Genomic DNA, 24,450 nt, shown 5'->3' with positions numbered 1-24,450 from the left:
TGTTTCAGATGAAAGTGGAGGTTTAATTTCATTTAGAAATTAATGTCACCGAGATTAATGAATAAGATAAAAAATTATTTTAAAAAAATCAGTCTGTGATGACCTGTGTTGAGAATTAACCGTTCTCCATGCTGAGTTCTTGATGTGTGAGGTTACAGAAGAGTCGGTGAGTTGAATTCATGAATTCCATTTATTAATACCAACATACTGCTGGTCTTTCAGCAGTATGTTGCTGAAAGACTCCAAGAGTCCAGCAGGTTATTATCTTCAATTAAAGATAATAACCTGCTGGACTCTTGGAGTTGTTGGCAATTTCAGAAAGCCACCCACTGATCCTGGAATATTAATCTCTTTCGTTACACAATCTCACAGGAACCTGATTAAGAAGACGTCAGAGGTCAGAAGGAAGCGAGAGGAACCTTCCTTAAAGGAGAACAGAAGTTCGGGATGCAAATGTCCAAACATGGAACACGTGTTTCAGCGATCAGATGAAACCGTCAGTCTCTCTGGATCAGCTTTCAGCCTCCAGACACCAGCTGTCTGTGGAAAGGAAAAACTCAGACAGAGTGGCCAGACCTGGAATGTGTGTATGTCTGTGTGTGAAGAGCATGGTGACAGCTGAGTACTCTGAGGCGCCGCCGTGTTCACCAGAAAGAAAAAAAAGAAGAAGAAAGTTTTCTAATCAGTATGGTTTCATATATTATAGGATTGATTTCTGCTTGTTTCATGACATGAAGCGGACAGAGCAGAGCAGAGTGGGGCCGCCTGCGACGGCAAAGCGGGACAGCTCAGACAGCCTCGTCTCTGAACAAGGTGATCTCAGACGGACAGGTTTTAAAAAGAGAACAACATAAGTTGGCCAAATAAAAAAAATAAAAAATAAAAAAAAAACAACGAAGGAAAAAAAAAGATAGGCTTTCTTTTACAGGGGTCATATCAAGCAAACTCCACTTTTTTTACCCCCTTAAATACATTTTTGGGTACTTTGAGTGTCCATGTGCGCACAAAATTGTTATTTATTTTCTCACAGTGCTGCATAGATATCTCAATATTTTATTTGGGTCATATTTTTCAGTCTGTTCATTTTTGTTTATTTCCTATTACATTTCCCCGTCTGTTTCGTCTGTGGAACTGCTAAACAAGGTTGTGGCTTTTGTGAATCTACCATTTTTTGTTCTCCTCGCACAAAATACAGTGAAATCTGAATATTTTTCTAGGAAAACCCTGGTGCTTCGAGCGTTAAGATTAAGTCATGATACTTCCCAGACATTCATTATTTCTATCTTCTTGTTGGTTCTCAGCCATCCTGGACATGGAAAAAACAAACAAAAAAAACTTTTTATTTGGAGCCTCACATTTTTGTAAAGGCGTAGCAGAGACCAGATCAGTGGCTCTGAACCAAACCGATATCTAAACAATATTTAAATCTTAGTTTGACTTCTATGGGTCTCAACAGTTTATAAGAAAAACACACGTTTGTTGATCATTACCACTTACTGGTCATGTTTGGTCCTTCAGGTTGAACACATTAAAAACTTTTTAAATCACACTTAACATTACATGTCACTGTAACTTTGCCGATCCCCCCAAAAATCATTCTTAAGAAATGTCCTTGTTTATTGTCTCCCCTAATAATGAAATGGTCCATTGTGTACTGGAATCTACAGAGTAAACACATGAAAGCTAACTTAACTTGAGTTGTTGTTTATCATATTGCGTCTGACTGGTGTAATTTTAGATGTTGCCACACTGTCTCATTATCTAAACTTGGCTGTAATAAAAATAAAACTGCAAACAGGAGCAGAAGGCTCAATGCTACTATGAAACCCAACGGCCAGGACCTCATTATCAACACATAAAATTTATGTCTGAAATAAGCTTTGCTGTCATGTTAGCGTTATTAGCAGCTTACCAGTTTGCTATATACCTGGTTTCAATAGAGAGAACTGAAACCAGGCATCATCAACGTACCAGGTGAAAAAATGGCAACCTCCATTTGTGAAAACTATAACAAAAGATATGTATATTTTAAAGTAATTGAGTTTTGGCGTATCACAAACAGCATTTGTTATTAGTTAATAGAAAAATGACAACATATTTAGGCCAAAGTGCTCAACTAATCTTGTGTCCTTTTAAGCAATTACCAAATGATTATTCAAATTCATACACAGGTATATATATAAAGTAAAGCTCAATAGCTAGATAGATAAAATGTAACTGATTATTCAAAAAAGTTGTCTTTGAAATTTTCCTCCTTTCATGCTCGACCTTTTCAGAATACCATCGGTGCCATCTACCGCAGCTCGGTCCGTATCGACTTTAGTTCAGCATCTTCGTCCCTAGGGGACGCTGCTGTTGCTGCGTCTCCTCTCCTCTTTCTGCAATCTTTACCTGCACTGATTTTTTTTCAAACACTCCTGATTTTCTGCCCTTGAAGTGATATGTCACAGGAGCAACATTACAATACCAAAGTATATTAGCCAAACCAATAATAGTGGGGGGGGGGTTAGATTGCCCTTTTGATCATTTAAGGGCAAAATAAAATACATTTTAGCAACATTGAGTGCAGCACCAGGTATAGCCAACAAGCAGAGTGTTATACACAAGCCTTTCTGGTGACAAACTAATGTCTTTTACTCCCTAAGGCATTCGGGAAGAGCATCAAAAGCCACAGAACAGCGAGGCTTTCCTCTCTGATAGCAGATGTAAAGCCCAGAAGATCAGATGATACTCGTATCCTGAGGGGAGGAATATTAGAGATTAATGGTTCCTCTTCATTCCCTCTGTTCTATAAATACTCCACAGTAAGCCAGGTTCTGTTCTCTCAATTACAGTCTGACACAAATGTTCCTCCTGTGTGTGTGTGTGTGTGTGTGTGTGTGTGTGTGTGTGTGTGTGTGTGTGCGTGCGTGCGTGCGTGCGTGTGTGCGTGTGTGTGTGTGTGTGTGTGTGTGTGTGTGTGTGTGTGTGTGTGCGTGCGTGCGTGCATGTGTGTGTGTTAGGGTAGTGCAGCCTCCTTAGAGGATGAATGAGGTTTAATTAGTGCTCTTTCCGAAGTAATTCACATTAAGCAGGTGCCAGAAGAAGGTGGAGGCCAAACCAGAGAATAAAGAAAAGATGCAAATGTAGGAAATGAACACAATCCAACAACAGGAAAGAAGGAAAGACAGAGTAAAAGGATGGCTGAAAAAAATGAGTTCCAGCTGCAGGATACATCCCGTCTACAAGGAAACTATGAACACAGCTATGAAAATGAATGAAATTCAGGTTCAGACTGCACACACTACGGTAGGCTTAGTCTCTTGCAAAGAACCACTTGTGGTTGGACTGGAGTGTTTTTCAACTGCCCCTGACACACACACTCTTCCACACGCAGACACACACACACACACAAACACACACGCACGCAGTGACTCAAGCCAAACCACGCACTAAATCTTCATATGTCTGAGAGATTCAGAGCTTTAAGCTCAACTTGAGCTAAATGGAGGGCAACAAGCAGTCAGAAACTAGAAAAACAGCCTGTTGGACAAATAAACACTCAACAAGCTGGAAAGATGAGTTTGAGAACAGATCAGTCATTAAAACAGACCGAGTCAGTCGAGCCTCAGGTTATTTTGACTTGACTTCTGCTAACATGAGAACTGCAGATGAGAAGAAACAAATCAGCTTCAGGAAGGTAGGCTGCTTATTTAAACTCCTTCACATCTCCCCTTTTTGTCTCACAAGCAATGATCAATAACATCTGAAAGTCGTATTTATGTATCCAAATGCCGTTTTCATGGTGTCTAAAAACACAATGCCAAAGGAAAATAACACTCCACAACCATCACCACAAATGCCAGACTGCCACAGATCTTTTGGACATGTTCATAAAAGCCCACCATATGAAGATGCACATATTTACCAATGTTCCAGGATTGACAACTCACATGAAAAATCTCATGCAGTACTATATTACATGTCTCACTCAAATCAGCATGCTGGATGCTGAAACCTAAAATGAAAGTGACAGTTCTTCTGTGGTTAAAATGGGTCAATTTGACCCGCAACATAACAGGAGGGTTAAATCCCACATTGGAGTGGACATTGTTCTGATTATTGCAACAGCATCTTCACAGGTCAGACTAACAAATCAATCAATCAGCTTCAGCTGATCCAGAATGCTGCTGCTGTTCTGACTAAAACCAGGAAGCTAGAGAACATAACCCCAGTTTTAAAGTCCCTACACTGGTTCCCTGTTGCTCAAAGAATAGACTTTAAAATACTGTTTAGTTTATAAATCACTTAACGGTTTAGCACCACAATACATTAAAGATCTGTTATTGCTGTACCAACCGTCTAGACCCCTCAGATCTTCTGGTTCTGGTTCTGCTCTGCATCCCCAGAACCAGAACAAAACGAAGAGAAGCAGCATTCAGCTTCTATGCACCACAAATTTGGAACAAACTTCCAGAAAACTGTAAAACAGCTGAAACACTGGGTGCCTTTAAAAATCAACTTAAAACCCACCTGTTTAGAGTTGCTTATAGCTAAATTAGGGTTAGAGTGCAAGTTTTGATGTCTTTGAGGTTTTTACCTTTTTTTTTTTTCATGTAAAGAAATTTTAAAGGTTTGAGTCCTTGTCAAATGGCGGTTTGACTAAAGTCCTACAGACGGAAAGGCTTGTAGAGCCTCTTATTTTCGAGGAGACCCAAGGGCAAGTCCTCATGCGAATAATGTTTTTATCTTTTTTTTATTTCTTTCAATGTCACATGTTTTATTTTTACTTTCTAATTTCTTTTTATTTCTCTTTCTCACTGTTTTTTTTCCTCGCTGTTTATTCAATGTCACATGCTGTTTTTATTTTAATTATTTAAAGCACTTTGAAATGCCTTGCTGCTGAAATGTGCTATACAAATAAATTTTGATTGATTGATTGATTGATTGATTGATTGATTGATTGATTGATTGATTGATTGATTGATTGATTGATTGATTGATTGATTGATTGATTGATTGATTGATTGATTGATTGATTGATTGATTACTATTTCCAGCAAGAATCTATGACTAAAAGCTCAGATCATCTTCAGCTGGTTTCTTAAACATGACAGAGTTCCCTGCACTCCAACGGCCTCCACAGTCCTACAGACGACCTCTTGGATGTGGATGGACGGGAGACGTACATCATGGATGTACAGCCAACAAATCTGCAGCAACATGTGGTGTTACCATGTCATTATGGACTGAAATGTCTCAGCAATGTTCCCAACACCTTGTTGAATCTAATGGTGCATTCTCACCAGCCCCATTTAATCTGTATTAATTGATAATTGCCGAAATAGTCCGGTTTATTTGGGGAGGTGTGAATGTGCAGTCAAACTCCAATGCGGACCATAAAAGCAAACTCTGCTCTGCCTAAAAAACGTGGTCTTGGTTTGGTGGAAGTAAATTGCAGTGTGGTTCAAATGCATGTGACCAGAGATTACTCCAAAAACAAAAAATGTACTGCAGTAAATACAACCAAAAAGGTGTGCATGTCTAGCACTACACTGAAAAAAAGAGAATGGAGCTCCTACTTTTAAAAAAAAATTAGTTAATTTGTACAATGTAACCAAGTCAACTTTGTCAAACTTCATTTATGTATCTATTGTTTCATATGACAATATTTAATTTGACCGTGTTGAAGAGGATTTGTTTGGTACGTTTGCCAAAGACAAAAGAGAAACTCTACAACCGCTAAAACTGAAGAAAGAAGTTGCATTCAGTGTCTTCAGAGGTTTTCATGTGGTTCCCTTTAGTAGTTCCTGGTGCAGCGCCCCCACAGGTGAGGAGGGAGGGGAACAGGCTTCTCAAGGGGTTTGGCTGGTTTGGCTCAGTGCAGTGAGAAACAGAAGCGCAGCAGCTGAAAATGGAACAAAAGTTACACTTTTGGTCCCCCAAAAAAACGAGTTGACCGACTATCAGGTGTAAAAATGACCAAAGACATGAAGAATTTTAGTAATTCTGAAAGTAATAAGAATAATTAGACTGCATCATTCTTCAATATTAAGTAATGGCTCATGTGTTGCATCAAAGAAGTCACTTTTGATTGCAATATAATGAAATTGAAATGGAGAAGTTCTCCCTCATATGACATTTCATCAAACTATTTTTGTGCAAACTTTAGGACACATATGCTCATGGCTTCTATTGTACAGAGTTTTAATTACAAATATATGTAACTAATCATAACCCTATTGCAGAATCACTTAAGAATAAAAATGATCCTTTAATTGTTTTGCTGTTTAAAATGAAAGAAACATAATATATATATTATGTTGTGGCCACAAGCATTCTGCTGAGATTCATCCTACATCAGAGTCACGGTAATATGCATAACAAAGGTTGTAGACTTTACGTGTACAACCAACACTCATGCAACACATGAGGCAAAGGCTGGAGCTGCTCAGATATTTCAGGGTTTTAAAGCTAGCAGCTGCTCATCATTATGAACATATGACAAACTAACATAGTGATAGTTTTATTTTGTTTTGTTTTTATAAGGAGCATAAACTCTAGGAGCTAGCCACAAATATGTCACAGGACCCGTCATTAGAGATTTCACATCTGTTTAATAGTCTTTAGCTGCTCCAGTAAAACCAAATCTGAACTAGTCTAACAAGCAAGTCCCTTCCTGCTTCTTTCTGTTGTGATCGCATTTGGCTGAGAACACATGCTTTTTCTTAAACCTCATATGTTCTGTGCTTTTGGCAGACATGCACATAAACACAAAGCGGTTTCCTTGTTTACTAAGAGAAGGCAATAAAATGTTTTACTGCTGTGTAGTACAGAATAAGAGGCTAATTACCGACAACTCACATGTTAGCAAGAGAAGTGCGTAAATCAGACCAAACTCAATTTGCAAATTATCCAACTGAAGCCATCAGCAGGTCATAGCTGAGGAGCCACAACCTCTGCACAGTCTGCCGTTTTCAGATTGAACCGTTAGCACAGAGCTCATCCAGGCATCCTTCACACCGCTGCACAGCACAAGCCTCTCTGACTCAAACAGAAACAGGGAATAAAGACAAGCAGCATGGTCACAGTTAAGACCCATATGCAAAATACAGGATCAATCAGTAATCTAACTGGTCATTATCTTCCAATCGGCTGATCAATTAGCGGCATCAACAGCAAACTGCAGGCGTGATAACATCAAGTTACTGAGACACTGTCCTGCTTTAAAGACACCGAGACAAAAGAATCAATCATAGATGAAGGCGGTACAGCTCTGAATGGCTCTGAGTGGCTCTGAGTGGCTCTCAGCATCATTATCGGCTCTCTGACAGCTCAGCCAGCCACAGGGGAGCCACCTCTTCACTGCAAACACTCACACCCTGCCTGCGAGAATGATGAATAATTGCTGAGAGCCAAGCACACTGCTGATTTCCAGTAGGACCCTAATAAATATGTCAAGCGTGGACCATAGGAATGTGACACGACGATTTTATCCATTTAACTATGGCTTGAGTTGAGCTAAGAAAGCAAACATGAAAACCAAACTAATGTCAGTTAAAGTATACTACTTATTATTAATGTCCAGTTACAAATCATCAGAACTGTGCAAACATTCATAATGTTTGCACAGTTCTGTATGTAACTGCAAGAGAGTGAACTGGCTTGAGTGACTAACAAGACATCATGATTGTCAGAATCATGATTTCGGTTTCCCTTTCCAAGACAGAGTTCGGATATATACACCACAACTCATTTTTGAGGATGATTGCTCAGACAATCAAATTCACATGTGTGCAGCCAGAAGTTTACATACATGAGCAAGAATGCCAGATTAATTTGGGGCTTTTATTGATTTTTCCAATAAAAGTCCCAAAAGGCTACTGCAATGATTGTATCACCTTAAATAATCATCTACATAACCTCAAAACTCTAGATCTAGACCTAAATAAACACACAAACACATAATCTAAGACTTAATAAATCGAAGTCCAACACTGAGTTCGAATAAGAGGAGAGGAGGGGAAGGGGTTTGACAAACAGCATACATCGATTCAACATTGATTACCAGTTTTTCCGACCCTGGTCCTCGACGCACACTGACCTGCATTTCAGACGGTCCCCTGCTTCAACGCAGCCCATTCAGACCATTACAGCCCATTACAGAGTTTTGCAAGTCAGCAAAACTCTGTAAATCAGCCATCATTTGAAATCACGTGTGCTGAGTTAGGAAAATGCGTAAAACATGCAGGGCAGTGTGCCTGGAGGACCAGGGCTGAAAAACACTGGATTATTTGTTCGATAATTAGAATTCAACCACAAAACAACATTGATTAAATAACATCTTTTCAACATTAGTTAATTGGGTAGAATTGATGATTGTTTGATGGTTGATCCACTATCAGTCGACCTTAACCATAAATCAACCTTTTTGGCCAAAATTCAACATTTAATAAGCATCTCTTGCTTTTTTCCAATGCAGGTTTCCTCCAAACAGAAGTTGTCCAGTTTTGTCATAAATTTTGAATCGATTCATTTTTTTGAATGAATTTTTACATTTTATTTAAAATAATTGTACAAATTCTTAAAGACGAGAGTATTTTTAATATGTCCCAATATAAAACACTGTTGAACTGAACGAGGGTGCACTTTCTTTTTTTTCTCTTTACTTGGCTGGTATTCACTGCCAAATTTCTAATATCCTCTCATATTTTGTAGCAGCTGCAGTCAGTATTCTGGAATATGAGCCAGCAGCTGTAAGTACACTGACAAACATCAAGAGCAAACATGTAGCCTCATCTCTGTTCTCGAGAAGATCTCAGCAAGGTTTTATGGACCCCTCAGAAATATGTCAGGCAAAAGTCATTTAAATCTGGACAAAAAGATTTCATGTTGTAACAAATGTTCTTTATTCTCATCTCTAAAGCAAGAAAGAAAATGTGATATCGCCGTCTTTTCTCCAGTAGAGTTCTTTAGCTGCTAAACTGAGCTTCAAATTTACATTCAAAAATATTTGTTTGATATCAGAGGAAAATTCAAAGTTGTTGTAATTCATTCAGTTCAAATTCCTCAAAGAATTATTGCAGATGGTGACGACTGTTGGCAGGAAAGATATCCTGTAGCAGTCTGTGTTACAGAGATTTTGAAGAAACCTCTGACTGAAGATGCTCTGTTTCTCTTCAAGAGTCTCACGAAGAGGACGATCAGGGTTGTCTATAATTTTCTTGAGCCAATAAAGAATCTTTCTTTGCATCATCATCTACAGAGGGTCCACAGTCGTCCCCAGAACAAAACCAGAACAGAACCAGCCTTCTTTATCAGGCTGTTGAGCTTATTTATGTCCCTGGTTCTGATGCTGCTGCCCCAACAGATGACGGCAGAAGAGATGACGCTCTCAGCAACAGACCGATAGAAGGTCTGCAACCTCCTGCTGCAGATGTTGAAGGATCTCAGATTCTTCAAGAAGTCTGGTTTGCTCTGTTCCTTCTTCAGTTTTAAATGCCTTGCCTCTTCTCTCCAAGATCACGCTCCTCCTCATCAAAGAAATAGTTGGTACCGTGATTCATGTCATCACAAATTCTTATGCTTCAAGTCTGCACCCCATCCAGCTGCTCCTTGGAGTTCGACCTTGATAGATAGAAGGTTACTGCATCTATTTCTACACTCCCAACATGTTCCTGAAACATTTTTAACCAGTTTTGGGGGTTTTTTGGTACCTTGCTGAAACTAGGAAATGGGTTGTTGTTTCCTCTAAACTCTTATGTCAATTCAGAACTGATTTGAGCAAATCTGATTTTTGCTTCAACACCATTCATTCTAAAGTCCTCCAAAAAAAAAAAAAACACCTTAAAGTTCCCCTATGCAGCAGCTCTGTTCGCCTCATCTCCCCTAACTGAACATCTTACAGCTTCATTTCTCATCCTCACTCCTTTGAGCTCAGTCCTGTTGTCCTTCTACATACTTCCAACTTGGAAATGTTACCTAAATTTACAGGATTTCTTTTCATTTTGACATTGATGACACCCGGCCATTTCTCTATTTAAGTTTTATATATTAATCTTCATATTAATGGATAGTAAATAAACTTTATTCATGACACAATGTCATGATTCAATTCTGTTGGCTGCATTGCCAACAGAGAATACCACCTGACTCCATACATCCAGGATTTGTGAGTTTATAAAGAATAACGCTTGATAAAGAATGAGACGAGAGAATGAGAGTTCTCTCGTCGTTTCGAAGTCAATCGTTTTTGTCTTCAAAACGATTGTGTATTTCTCATATTTCCAGCGGCTGCTGGACTGAAAACTGATGTGTGTAATCTGTGGCCAGTCAGTGCTGCTGTCAGGCTGACTAAAAGCTTCCTGCTCTCTCCTCACTGAAGCAGACACTCTGACAAACTTCCAACACATGCACATAGTCATTAATAACATCAAAGCTTATTACCTCACACCAATCAGCTGGTATCACACACACACACAAACACACACACACACACACAAACATCTCTAATGTCTGGAATTGATTAAACTGAAATAAACGTGCATGAACTAACACACACTGTAAAACACCACCGAGCTGCTTGAAGACTTGATCACTTTGACAGAGAAAGAGAGAGAGAGAGAGACAGAGAGAGAGAGAGAGAGAGAGAGAGAGAGAGAGAGAGAGAAAGGACACAAAACAGGAGGAGAGGAAATCCTTTATATTTATCTATTTAACACTCTCTCCATCTCTAGCTGTTGCTCTTGTCTGTCCCCTGGTGGGTAATGAGACCTAATCCACTTAAGATGCTTCTCTCTCCCTCTTTCTGCTGCTAGCACACACACACACACGCACACCTGCACACACACGCATGCACACGTGTGTGAGTGTGACGGGCGTATTCTTCACACCCATCTGGCCTTCAGTCAGAGTGAGAGACAAAGAGGGGGAAGGAAGGAAAGAGGGAATCCCTGCCTCCCTCTGCAGCATCAGCAACCTATTGTTTTTTATAACACACACACACACACAGACGCCTACACACACCCTTCTATATTAGATGCAGAGCTCCTCCCTCCAAGTTTCTTCAGCATGACTCAGGCCTGATGTTTCATTTAAAGGAGCAGTACTTGCTCCTTAAATACCAGGGAAGCCCAGCTCATGTCAGCAGCTCCGTGGTTCTCCTGATGAGCCGGAGAGGCTGCAGGGGAGATGCTGATCAGGACAAGGCTCTGGTCAAGGCTCTGGTCAAGGCTGTGATCAAGGCTCTGGTCAAGGCTCTGGTCTCTTCCTGTTCTTTTATTGCTTTAAAGCACAATAAATAAAAACTGAACAACAAGCCTCATGTTCTTTGATGGTCTTCTTTTCTGTGACATCTCAACCTCTGAATTCCAGTTTACAAAATGAGTTTCAATGTGTTATAATCCCTAGAAAGGAAACTCAGAATAAGCCAAAATCAAAACAATCAAACCTTACAGCTGTCCATCCATCGTCTATACATGCTTATCTTTGCAGGGTCATGATGGAGCTGGTGATTATTTCCAGCAGTCGTTGGAGAGAAGCAGGTCACTCCCTGTACAGGTCACCAGTCCAACACACTAACACCTATTAGACAGACCAATTAGTCCAACCCTGAGGTACCTGACAGGGGGGAACGTGCAAACGCCATGCAGAAAAAGACTCCAAGCTGGGATTTGGATCCAGCAGCAAATGCTTACTCAACAATGTATGAGTAAGTGCGATAAGCCATGTACACGAATACGCAGACGTCTAATTGAACATTGAGTCTTACATTATGTCGCCACCATCTTGAATGTGGCAGTGGAGTGATGGGAGGGCGATAATTCATGTGCTGCGTAGACTTGATTCAATCATTTTACAACACTCACTGGATCCCCTGACTTTACCATTTGGCAGGCAAGAATGAAAGAAAATAACGACGAGAGGAACTTCTTGACGTAACTAAATTGGCCCGAAATAACAACTGATTATAATTTTCTTAGCTTAGCTAACTTTTTTTCGTGCTGTGAAGGTTTTCTAATGAGAAAGCTAATCATAAACCGCTGTTAGAAGGGAAGAAGCTTGCAGAACAGAGGATTTTGGCAGAACAGGCCATTCAGGATCAGATTGAGCTGTTTTTTCTTTTTCAGTCAGCTTCACAATGTTGGTGTATAACTATGCTGTAAAGATGCTACAAGTCAATGCCTCCACATGCTGAAAATATGTTTTTATGCCTTTATTCCTTGCCATCTTCAATGTACAGCCTTTGAAGTCATGAAATAAAATCTGAATATTTTTATATTAAAACCCTGACGCTATGAACATTACGTTTAAGTTCATTATTTCTATCTACTTGTCTGTTGCCATCCATCCAGGACATGAAAAACCAAAAAAAAGTTTAAAAATAAAGCAACTTAAGAAGTTATGACTTAAATAATGCATAACTTGTGATGAGAGACTCTACAATAAATCAATATCCATGGGGAATTTCAAGTAGAGTTACTCTTTAAAACATGTTTCTATGTAGAGCCTTAATTTTATTTTATTTTTTAAGAATTATAACTGTGACACTGAACCAAGCTCATATCTAAACATTCAAATTTTAATTTGACTTCAGTTTGTTCACTGAGAAAAATACCCATTCGACATACACTGCCATTTACTAGCTGCTGCCCCCCCGTTAGTGATCAGTTCCAATAAAGAGAAGCCACACACAGGTCAGTTAAAAGGCCCTGATAGTCATCTTATCTTTGTGATGATTATCTTTATCAAGGCTTTACTGAGAAGTGAGGTTGTTTGGAAAGACCAACCAAATCAGATGTTTTCCTAAACCTGGTTGTTTTGGACCTGAGTAAGTAACTATAACCGAGCAACAGAATAATAGCTTGCATTGCATAAGAAACCCACACCACCCGTTAAGCCTCCTGTAAGGCAACAGAGCAATTTTCTGAAGCAGCTGTAATTTTCTGTCCCTCCAAACCATCTTCACCAGCTTGCCATCCTCAGCCGCCTGCAGTCAGTGGAAGTAATGACATTTTCTTTTAATTACCAGGTCTGAACACAGTCTGTACTTTGTACAGCTGTGTAATCAAGTCTGCATTTTAACCACAGAAGTTTGTTCAAGTTTAAAAAAAAAAAAAGTATTTAAAAAGCCGCCTGCATGGTATGTATTCAGGTTACAGTCGACAAGACGCTCAGTTTGCGTTGAGAAACTTTCGGCCCAGTCCTCTGTCTCTGCATGCATCAAGATGATATCTTCGACTCTCAGTGGAGTAAAACTGACTGAATAGCTGCTGGACCATTTGTCTCCACTAAACATCCCCATGGCAACAGACGTTACTCATGACTTTCTGCAGATTAGTCGAGAAAATGATGCCTAATTACCCACTTGTACGCACAGCTAGTGTCAATTCACCATTTACTGTTGGAATAAAAGGAACACACATGGTGCACAGACTGAGCGAGGCGGGAAACGGCGATGGCGGTTTCTCCTGCTGGATCCTGCAGAGAGGAGGTTGACAGCAGTCAGCAGGACCCTGACTCGTTTAGCGCCGCAGCTATAACGCCACTAGCTGAAGAAAGTAGTCTGAATCTCCCAGCATGCCCGCCTGCTCCCAACAAACACCACAACAGCTCTACTGATTTCTGCCGTTTTGTTCACAGAATGAGAATTCAGTTTCCTGGGAGCGTAACAAAAAACGGCAGCAGCTCCTGACAGACAGCTGCTCTGATTAATACTCTCTGATTGCTCGCATAGACTTATCCCCGCATTGATGTCACTTCCTGTTTCCTCCTGATTATTTGGAACACTATTTACATGCGACTGATTAGCATGAGACCGAGCGCTTCCTGGGAAAAGGCTGGGTTTTCAGATTGCAGTCAAGGCGTTTTCCTGCTGTTATTTGTTCAGCAGTTTCACTAAATACCAACACGACCTTCCTTTGGACACGGAGCCCGTTTTTCACTGGTCACCGTTTCTCTGTAACGCTGGTTAAGCTGCCGATGACGGTATGAATTTTCTGAATTCAGGTTTTATTTTCTGCAAAATGTCAATGCAAGATACTTTCTGACTAGTCTCACACACACACACACACATACTGTGATTCAGGACTTGAGTTTTTACACCGTCTAATTTACCGTCTAATTTATGAGTTTGAGTTTACAGTACGGTTCCGGAACCGTACAACAGACAGACCAACAGACATCACCTGAGCAGTGCGATGCTGTGCTGTGTTTTCTTGTACTTTCAGCTGATTTACATGAGTGAGAGAGTTGCTCCATTAAAGCACTATTAAGATCTAACTGAGGTTCAGATTCATTCGCTTTACCGCCTCGTGGTTTTATCCTGAACGGACAGACGCAGTGGAGGGACTTTTTATTTCCCAATAATAAACAAAAAGTGACGCACAAGATGAGTTTGGCTGAACCAACTCAAAGGTAACTAATATTTAGCAAACACTTGTAATATCTCATTTTAGTTTGCTGCTTAAAATGGATAATAAGGTACATGAAATGAAAAGACGCATTACAAAGTCAACAGACAAATGGGAGAGCAAAAACACAAGCTACTGTTATTAAAGAGGGAACAGCAGTAGCAGCAGCATTCATCCATCCATCCATTTTCTTTCACACTTGTCCCTCAGTGGGGTCGGGAGGGTTGCTGGTGCCCATCTCCAGTTAACGTTTTTGGGCGAGAGGCAGGGTCACGCTGGACAGGTCGCCAGTCTGTCGCAGGGCAACACAGAGACACACAGGACAAACAACCATACACACACACACTCACACCTAGGGGCAATTTGGAGTCATGTTTTTGGACTGTGGGAGGAAGCCGGAGTACCCGGAGAAAGCCCACGCATGCACAGGGAGAACATGCAAACTCCATGCAGAAAGACCGGGGCCGGGAATCAAACCCAGCACCTTCTTGCTGCAAGGCAACAGCTCTACCAACTGCGCCACTGTGCAGCCCCAGCAGCATTCAGGTGCTTATAAATGGTAAGTGGCCATTTGTACTTGTACACCACTTGATCTAGTCCAGATGACCCCAAAGCACTTCACACTGCATTCAGTTATTCACCCATTTACACACTGATGGTAACTACTACTGCTCTGACAACCATGAGCAGGCGGGGTTGAGTGAAGTGTCCTGCCCAAAAAGAGGGAATCGAACCGGTGGGACCAACACCTACCACCATCGCCGTCATCCCAACAAAACATTAAAAAAAGCATTTTTGTGTTTTGAGAGGAAGACTTTCTTCTTTTCAAATGTGAAATGTGTGAGTTTCTATGTTTTACACACAATGAATAGACTGTTATGTGAATAACTACACACTTTTTGGGATCATAAATAGGGTTAGAATGGAAAAAGTGGAACTAAGCAAAGAAAAAAAAAAAAAAGGAGGACTTTTGAAAAAAACCCAACAAAACTTAAAATTGATTCAATGGCACCTCGATAAGATGTGCTAGTAGTTTGTTCTATTTCTAGCCGATTTCTGTGTCATGCTTCTCATGCAGACTGTCCAAAAGTCTTTAGTGCTTTAACTTCAGAAAAATCCTTTGTGTGCCATCCTCAGCATGCTTCTCCCTGCATCAGATTCTGCTGATTAATGCATTTCAAGGATTAGCTCGTTACAGGAGGATCATCTGGTGGTTCTGCTCTGTTTGCGCCTTCAGACTGGGCTGCTGCTTCTGTCTTTGCTTTGCTTTAAATCGCTAAGTCCTTTTCGCTTCCAGATAGCAGATGTATGTAATGCTGGCGGATAAACATATCACCCCATTTCCACCCATAAAAGCTCCCATTTTTATTTCAAGACCTGTCAGCTGACGGCGGGGCATAAAGGACACCTGGATCTTGGCACTGGAGACATTTCAGAGGGATCTCCACGCCTCAATTTTCTCAGCCTACTTGTTTCAACGTGTGAGTCAACCAGCAGATTTCATTATCCGTCCGCATGAAGCGGGTCAGCTGACAGTCAACAGCCATGAAGGAACGAGACGAGAGACGCAGGCTTACGTCTCTGTTGTCTTCACACAGTCAGCTGCTCCCAGAACGCCTCTCTCTGCTCACCAGGTTCGGGGTGTGTCGCCTCTCCCTCACAGCTATGCATAATCCGATCACCTGAACTCACCGACGACACCACCACTCGGCCTGTTTCACCGAAATTAGTCATGTACAACTTTGTCGCCTCACCATTAATCACTTCCATCAGAATCTCAGGTGACAACGAGCAGCTTTTTGTGGAAGCAGGTGGGAGAGAGAGAACTCTTGAGAATCTGCTTTCTGACGGACGGACGGACGCAATCAATGAAATGGATTCTCTGCTAAATGATTTATCCGAGTCAGCGGCTGCTGAGGAGCCACAAGGCATCATGTGGAAGCAGCTTCTCCTGCAGGACCACAACTCAACCCCCTCAGCTTCGCTCCTTTATTACACCTTAGGACACAAAAAGCAGCGGGGAGGAGGGGGAACCTACTGACGACCCAACTTATCAGGACCAGAGAGGATTCATCTCACTGTCTCCATCATCACACACCCTCTTCCTCCTCCTCCTCCTCTCTGGGACAGTCTGATTTCAGATCCTTTAAATCAGACATCATGTGTGTGTTTTTTTTTTTTGGTTGGGGGGGCGGGGGTTCTGAAAGAACAGGATATAAACACACACACCCCTCTATCTCTCTTTCATACACACACACACACACACAGAGAGAGAGAGAGGATTGAAGCTGCATGCTGGACAGTATTTCCTGACATTTTCAGCTGCTTCTCTGATGTCACTCCTCCATGACTCCAGCTCCTCCTGCAGAGACCATCGGCAGCATCAGCTCTCACCAACACAGAACCAAACACACACCTCCGGGTTTACATGTGTGTAAACGTTGTGAATCAGGATAGAGCGTTCTTGTGGGGAGGGCTGATCTCCTCCACCGGTGCCCGGAGCGGCTCTCCGCTCTCCCCTCTGCATCCCCCCTGCCCCTGCCTCTGCTCCGGCTCCGGCTCCGGCTCCGGCCGCCCCCTCCAGGAGCTTCTGGTGAAAACCAGCCCGATTCTGATGCTTTTGTTGTACCAGATGATCCGCAGCCGTTCTCCTTACCTGTTTTGTAGAAGGCATCGGTGTCGGGGTCGCTGGGCGCCTCCTCGGCCGCTTCTGCGGGGTTCATGCCGGAATCCGGTTTAATCCAATCCGCCGATAATAAAGAGAGAAAGCGAAGCCCCGACGTCTGTGTTCTTCACATGTCCTCCGTGTGCACCTCTCCCTCCATCAGCCCCTCTGGGCTCCTTTCTTTCCGTCGCCCTCTCGGTTTGTTTGCTGTTTCAAGGCTGGCTTCGTTCCTCTCTATTGTTCCCGGTCCAACCTCCCTCTGCTGTCCGCCAGGGTCTCTGTGCCTCCCCTCCCTCCTCCCGTACCTCCCCTCCCATCCTGCTCACTCTCTTCTGTCGCTCCCTTTTCAATTCATTGACCTTTATTGGCAACGCATCATCTGAGCTGTTTAACAAAGGTTTTAATATCTGACTAACACTACAGCATCTGTCTACCAACAATAAATATGAGTAACCATTAACCACTGCTAAACTGGCGCATGATGGCGGGTTGTATTAACTGATGCTCCTCCGTTTGTGACTTGAATTAGGACTCCAGCTCTCCCGGACAAACAGCGGCCAGAGGTAAAAAAATAAAATAAAATAAAATAAAATTATAATATTAATACCAAGTTGGTATTAGTGTGGGATCGATCCTGGTTGGATTGAGACTTTAGTTTCAGATTGAACATTTGTTCACTTATGTATTGTAGTTTCTCAACTCTACTTCAAAAAAGATTATTTAGATTCGCTCTCAAATGATATTTTGATCATCTTTTGCACTTTATTTAGGAAAAATGCACAGAAATCTTGTTCATATGTTATCAAAATATTTTGTAGACACATACATTGTCAAAATGTATGTGTTCAAATTTAATGAACCTATCATGACAGAAATTTGATGATAGCCTATAGGCTATCATCAACTATCATGAACTTAAATAATAGTATTAGTATCGACAATACCAAAGTATGCAGTATGACACACCTGTAAGAGATGCATTTAGTCAGGTAATTCAAACCTTTTTATTCCATCCCTGTGACAAAACATGACCAGGGAACAAGTCAGAATTAGCTTCTACCAGAGGTTTGCAAAATTTGCCACATAGGCCAAAACTGTAAAGCGCAAAGTACTCATGAGCCACATAAACATGATTTAAAAAATAAAAACACAAACGCTACTTTCATTGTGAGTTTTTTTTTCCTTACTTTTACATGTAACCCCCCCCCCCTGACATGTAAAAGGAGTTTTACCCCTTTTACATGTCAGGCCCCCCGAGGCGACGATACGTGAAGGGTAAAATTCGCTACATTTACCTCGTTATGTGCGCGAGGTGAAGGAGCGTAAGGCGCGCCGAAGTGTATGGGAAAACAATCATCGGCGCGCCGCCCCCTCCAGACGGGGTTTTGGCGCCCCCTCTGGTGCTGCGCCCCTATGCGTTGCATACCCTGCATACCCACTTTTTGCGCCACTGCCTGCATCCAACAGCTTTACTCAACAGTCTGTTAGTTTGGGGGAAAAACTGTGAAAAGTTCTTTGCGTTTTGCTGCCATGATTCTAACAAACCTGCGTAGCTCCGCACAGCAGCAGCAGGTCTCCGTCGCTGCCGCACAGGTGTAAACCCAGCGCGAGCGTCGTAGCGCTCATGTTGCGTTTAAAGGCGGCTCGGAATAACAGGTTACGACATGTTAACAATAGATTAAACAGTTTTAACCGCTGATAAAAGTGACAGAGGAGACAGATATGGGAAGTGGGGAAGCCCCTACTGTATCAAATTGACATAGGAATAACAGAGTTGGCCATTCTAAGGTAAAAACCCAACACATACAGCTTACAGGGTTTTTTTTTTTTTCATCCAGACGCTTCCCGCGCCCCCCCTGCAATGGTACGGCGCCCCCCCCTAGGGGGCGCGCCCCACAGTTTGGGAACCTCTGCATTACGGGAACAAGGGATTTTCAAAATCCAGGCAGCTAGCTTGTGTTGAGATGAAGTTAGCAGAAGCTCAGACTAAAGTGCTGCACATTAAATACGCGATCAAAGAAGCCATTATGTTTAGATCAGAAACCAAAGAAAGTACCCTAAAACTGGTTCATTCATTAGCTTGACACATAAGAAGCTTCATCTATTTACTCTTTGGGTCTGAACCTCAAAAGATCCAACGAGTTGGATCCTGGTATTCAAATATTAAAAATTAAAAAAAACGTGGAAAAAGTAACTGGTTAGAGTAATTCTTTCAGATTGAAGTCAGTCATCTCTACAGATAAAATTATTGGTAACCAACCAAAAAAAAAAGTATTTTCTAGGGGCGTAGCAGTGGCCACTCATCTGGCCTCGGTCCTCGACACGACTGTGACCGCTTCGAGTCCCGGCCAGCTGACCTTTACCGCATGTCTTAACCCTCTCTCACAATCCACCTTCCTGTCGATTCACTATCAAGCAAAGGCCACTGGAGCCAAAAAAGAATATTTTATAGAAGAAAATTTTAAACCCAAATGTTAGCTAAAGAAACTGGTCATTATTCAAATGGTACCACAAGAAAAGAACAGTGAATCTGCTGCTCTGCAACAGTCTGGCAATTTTTAAAAAAGTGATGCTTTAAAAGTTTCACAATATTTTATAAAAAGATATTAGGAAAGTCTACTGATACGCTGTATGACAGATACAATAATTTCTTTGAAAAATTGAAGGATTAACCTGTGTTCCCATCAGATTCTCCCACACAAAATATGCTCCCTGTTTCCAATGTTCCTCTGCATCTTATGTCATTATTCCATGCATTGCATGCATAGTAAACATGGTTTGGGAGAAAATATTATTTCAATTTGATCTTCTCCCGACTTAATCTTCATGTTATTTTGGTGCAGTTAGAAATAAATAAGTTTGTGTTTGGCTTATGTTTCGGTTTTGGTTGGTGGCGAGAGTGGTAGGAATTCATTTCGCAATCGCTTCACTTCCCCCTCTGTCTAACTCTGTTGTTGTGTTCTTGGGCAAGACATTTCACCCGCCTGCTGCTGCTGGTGCTGCCGCTGCATGGCAGCCTTCCTTCTCTCAGACTGCCCCTGCTGCTACTATCCACCGAGCGTGTGAGTGACTGAATATAGTGTGAAGTGCTACAAGTACAAGCCATTTACCATTTTACCATTTATTATACTTTTTTTTTTTGCAACAATGCTTTTTAGCAAAAAAAAAGAAAAGAAAAAAAAGCATTTTGTTGGGAAGCCCATTTCTCTGTTAAATTGTGCTACATTTGTAAGAAAAATGTGTTTTTAGCAGCAGAGTTGAATGTGTGGGTTTGCCTGTGGAACATTAGCCAAATCCTCTCTGCCATGACCAAATATCATTTTCTGCTACTATCTCTTGTTGGACTGGATCCCCAAACTGTGAACCAACGAGGTATATTTGCAGATTAACAATTCCACAGTAGTGCATGGGCGAACCATACATAACCATGCAGAACCGTTTGGCACCTCCTCGTCACGCTGGTGGTCACACACTGCTGCAGGACGATGACCTATTCCAACCATAATTTAAACTGGCATGAGTTTTGCATCATATGATGTCATTGAAAATAAAAAAACTAAACTAAAAAGGGGGATGAGGAGGACTGGTACGTTTCTGTAACCTCTCTGACTCTCTGATGTAAATGATGCATCATGTAACTGTAGCCAAGTCTGAATCCATTTAATCACCTCCACCCTCAGGTTAGCTGTGTGTGGATAAAGTGAGTTCATTTGTATATTCAACCTTATCAACGTCAGTACAAAAACAGAGAGAGGCGTCTTCGTCGTGGAAATTAGCATTTTCCTCCTATAACAACAGCGCTCTGACTGTGTGGTGCTGCCACCTAGTGGACAATATAGTTCATAGTAGCTGGGTATGTTTAGTGAGCCTTATAGCCCTCAGAAGGCCAAACTTTCTCTGTCTCTCATCATGGTTCAGCAACCAGTTTACTCAGTAAGGTTTACTCATACTCACCTTAAAATTCTAAAGCTCTGTAATTTGCAAAGCAGGTTTGTGTCAGTTTATTTAAAAAAATGAAATTCATATTAAGTACACTTACATATAAAATACATGTGTCCCCAACTTATTCTATGTTCTGTGGAGTTTACCACTTGAACGTGAAACATGTGAGCACCAATTGGGAATTGCATTTTCTGAACCAAACCATGTAATTCTATGTCCAAAGAGTTTGTTACCATCAAGAACTTTCTGCTTTAATAAGACTGGAAATCAAAGAAGAATGAAAAATAAACCTATCTGGTTAATTTTGCCACTTAATCATTTTAGCCAAATGAAATGTTTGCCATCATTAACATGCAGCTCCCAAAGAAAGCAGTGAGGTAATTATTGGTTGTGTCGCCCTTGCTTGGTGACAACTATCATCAAGGGTAATGAGTGTTTTACACCACTGAGGAGGAATTTTAAACTTTTCTTATTTGCAGAATTATTGTTATTCAACCTTACTAGCGAGTTTTTCGGCCTATTTAAGGTCACAGCACAGCATCTCAACAAGATTTAAGACTAAACTTTGACTAGGCTTCTCTAAAACCTTCATGAGCCATGCAGAGGTGGACCCATTTGTGTGTTTTTTGGATTATTTTATTGTTACATAGCCCAAGTAAACTTGAGTTTAGAGTTATGAATATTGGCTGGGCATCCTCCTCCTGAATTTTCTGCTAGAGAGCAGAATTCATTTCAGTCTTGTTGTCCAGCTCCTGAAAGACAAAAGCATCCTTAGATCATCACACTACCACTATGACTTTTTCTGAAGTGTTCTGATAATTTTACATAAGAGGAAATGAAACACACAAAAAGTTTCACTTTAGGCTCATCTAGACGTTCTTCAGTAAATGCAAAGCATTGTTTCTCATAATTTCAGTGGGTTATGATGCGTTGCTTTGAGGTCTAGCAGTCTGTCTTGTCTTCTCAGATGGATTTTGTTGACAGCAAGTGATTTCTTGGTTCTACAGATGAGGCAGCAATAAGACCTGGGTGAACCTAGTGAAACTGAACCAAAACGAGAAAAAAAAAGTGGACTTTTATACTTCCACGTAGGGCTGGGTGGGTTTGCCTAGCTTCATTCTCCTAATAAATGAAAATATCGTTTGAAAGTTGATGTTTGTGTTTTACTTTTGTATTTATTTTTGTCTGAACTGTGACAGATGGGCGACCTGTCCAGGGGTGACCCCGCCTTTTGCGCATTGACCCCTGGAGATAGGCAGCATCACCCCTCGAGACCTCACTAGGGATAAGTGTGTAAGATGATGGATAGATGGATTTTTGTCTGACATCCAAATTAGTAGCTTGATGAGTTAAAATGTTTAAATGTAACCCCCCCCCCCCCAAAAAAAAGTGAGATCAGATCAATCTTGTGAGGGTACTACTATGTTTTTCAATGCACTACGACCGCTAGACACAACTTCAGAATAAATCTTTCTTATCATCTCACATGCTCTCCAGTTCAACCTGAGGAGGTGTTCCCAAAGGGCAATGGGCCGAATTTCAGATCTCTAGGATGCATCATTTGTTCTATCTCACGTTAGGGGGCGCTGCAGATCCATTGAGATGGTTGCTGACTCCAACTGGCCCACTGGGTGTCAGTAAGTCGCTGCTCCCCGAAGACATGAGGGTCAGTCAGTCTAGAATATTTCCAAAGACCTTCTTTAGATGACGCGGTTAGTGTCTATGAAGGTTATGATTCATCTGTTCCTGGGTGCAGCCCCTCTGCCTGCTGCTTCAGTCGGGCTTCTATTGGTGACTTATTATCTAATTATGTCTGCAGTCTACAGCTCATGTCTCCTTGCTGAGTGTTGCACATGTAGTTACATCCCTCAGGCACACACAGTCTCTGTATTATCTCATGTTTTGTATCAAAAGAGGCTGAGCTGTGCACCCATCCTAAACAGTGCTGTCCTGGAAATGTGCTCCTCTTCCCTTTAGGATGCCCAGTCTGCTCTCCTTCATTTTATTTATTTATTTATTTATTTATTTATTTATTTATTTATTTATTTTAATATAACACTCCCAATCTTCAGCCTCATTTAATTTATGATCTTTCTTTGAAAACAAAAAACAAAGCATGATTATTTAATCTATGTGAATATGTTTGTATAATATAAATCCGGAGCAGCTAATAGCAGGTTTTCTTGCCGTCTGCAGTGTCAGTACCATATTGCAGACCATAAACAAGAAAGTCCGGATGCTTTTCGCCAATCACGTCAAGCAAATTCTGAATTTTGCAGTTTGTGAATTTAAATTATTCATATATAAATATAGATATTTAGTACACAAAATAACAGAATAATTCATAATTGGGCAGAATTGTGATAAATGTAGGTCTTCCATGTGAGCCATGTGTGGAACGGCTTGCAAAAGTATCCATACCCTTGAACTTTACCATATTTTGTCACATTATAACCACAAATATATTCCATTAGAATTTCATGTGAAAGGCCATCACAAAGTGTTATGCGATTCTGAAGTAGAAGGAAAATTATACACGACTCAAAAAAATGTTTTTTTTAAAATAAAAAACTGAAAAGTAAAGCATTCGGCCCCCACTTCTCTGAGTGCAATCAGTTTTCTTCAGAAGTCTCCTGGTAACTGGTCATGACTAAACAGAGTCCAGCTGTGTGTGATCTAATGTCAGTACAAATCCAGCTGCTCTGTGACGCATCGGAGGTTCAGAGAACATTGGGGACAAAACAGCATCATGACGTCCCAGGAACACAGCAGACAGGTCAGGGAGGAGCTGTGGAGAAATTTAAAACAGACCGAGGCTGTAAGAAGATTTCACAGGGTTTGAACATCTCACTGTTCAGTATATCATCTGGAAATGGAAAGAGTCTGGCGCAATTGTGAACCTACAAGTCATGAAGAAAGTATGTTAATCAGTCAGTAGATTGAAAAGCTCTCCGCGTTCTTCTGAATGTCTCATTAATACGACCGAGTTCCATCTTCTTTCCTATATTAAGGTTAAAATACAGAGATTACAATGTACTCTACCTGCGTCAGGAAATCCTATTTTCATTCTTTTATGACTTCACACTGGGGTCCAAAGAACTGAAGGATTTTTGTTCCCACATTACTGAGTCTGGAGCATGTCCTTTTCAAAAATATCTGCTACAGATAAGCTCCAGAGTGGAGAAGCAGGGTTTGTGTTCGCTCTGTCAGTGTAAAATGGCCGTGACAGCACAAACCTCATGTTGTGACTGCACGTCCTTCTGTGTGGCAGCTTCTCCGCTCTTCCAGCCGCTGATCACAGAACATAAAGTCAAGCAGATTCTGTTCACAACAGATGGAGTGATGGGAAGCTAACAAGAACCCCGAGTGAGTGACGCGGCACTGCAGGGGTCAATTCAAAGATGCTAAGGTCAGCTTTAAACAACGCAAGTAATGGGGTTGTTTTCATTTCAT

At 41.2% G+C, this 24,450-nt stretch overlaps 1 protein-coding gene across 2 annotated transcripts in view; it reads right to left on the bottom strand.

Annotated features, from left to right (window-relative positions):
- kalrna (kalirin RhoGEF kinase a) overlaps positions 1–17,551 on the bottom strand; it is a 151,153-nt gene extending 133,602 nt beyond the window's left edge. The window contains exon 1 of one of the 2 annotated variants that reach the window (XM_081598517.1): positions 17,047–17,551. In XM_081598517.1, coding sequence (XP_081454643.1) covers positions 17,047–17,113 — 67 coding nt within the window. In that variant the 5' untranslated portion in view covers positions 17,114–17,551. The remainder of the gene's footprint in view (positions 1–17,046) is intronic. The other variant, XM_008438392.3, reaches the window with a different exon arrangement.
- Between the last annotated feature and the right edge of the window lie 6,899 nt (positions 17,552–24,450).

Source organism: Poecilia reticulata, chromosome 2, assembly GCF_904066995.2.
Source record: "Poecilia reticulata chromosome 2, P_reticulata-male-v2, whole genome shotgun sequence".
Lineage (NCBI taxonomy): Eukaryota > Metazoa > Chordata > Actinopteri > Cyprinodontiformes > Poeciliidae > Poecilia > Poecilia reticulata.
The sequence above is the reverse complement of the archived record's forward strand: the minus strand, read 5'-3'. Positions and strand labels throughout refer to the sequence as shown.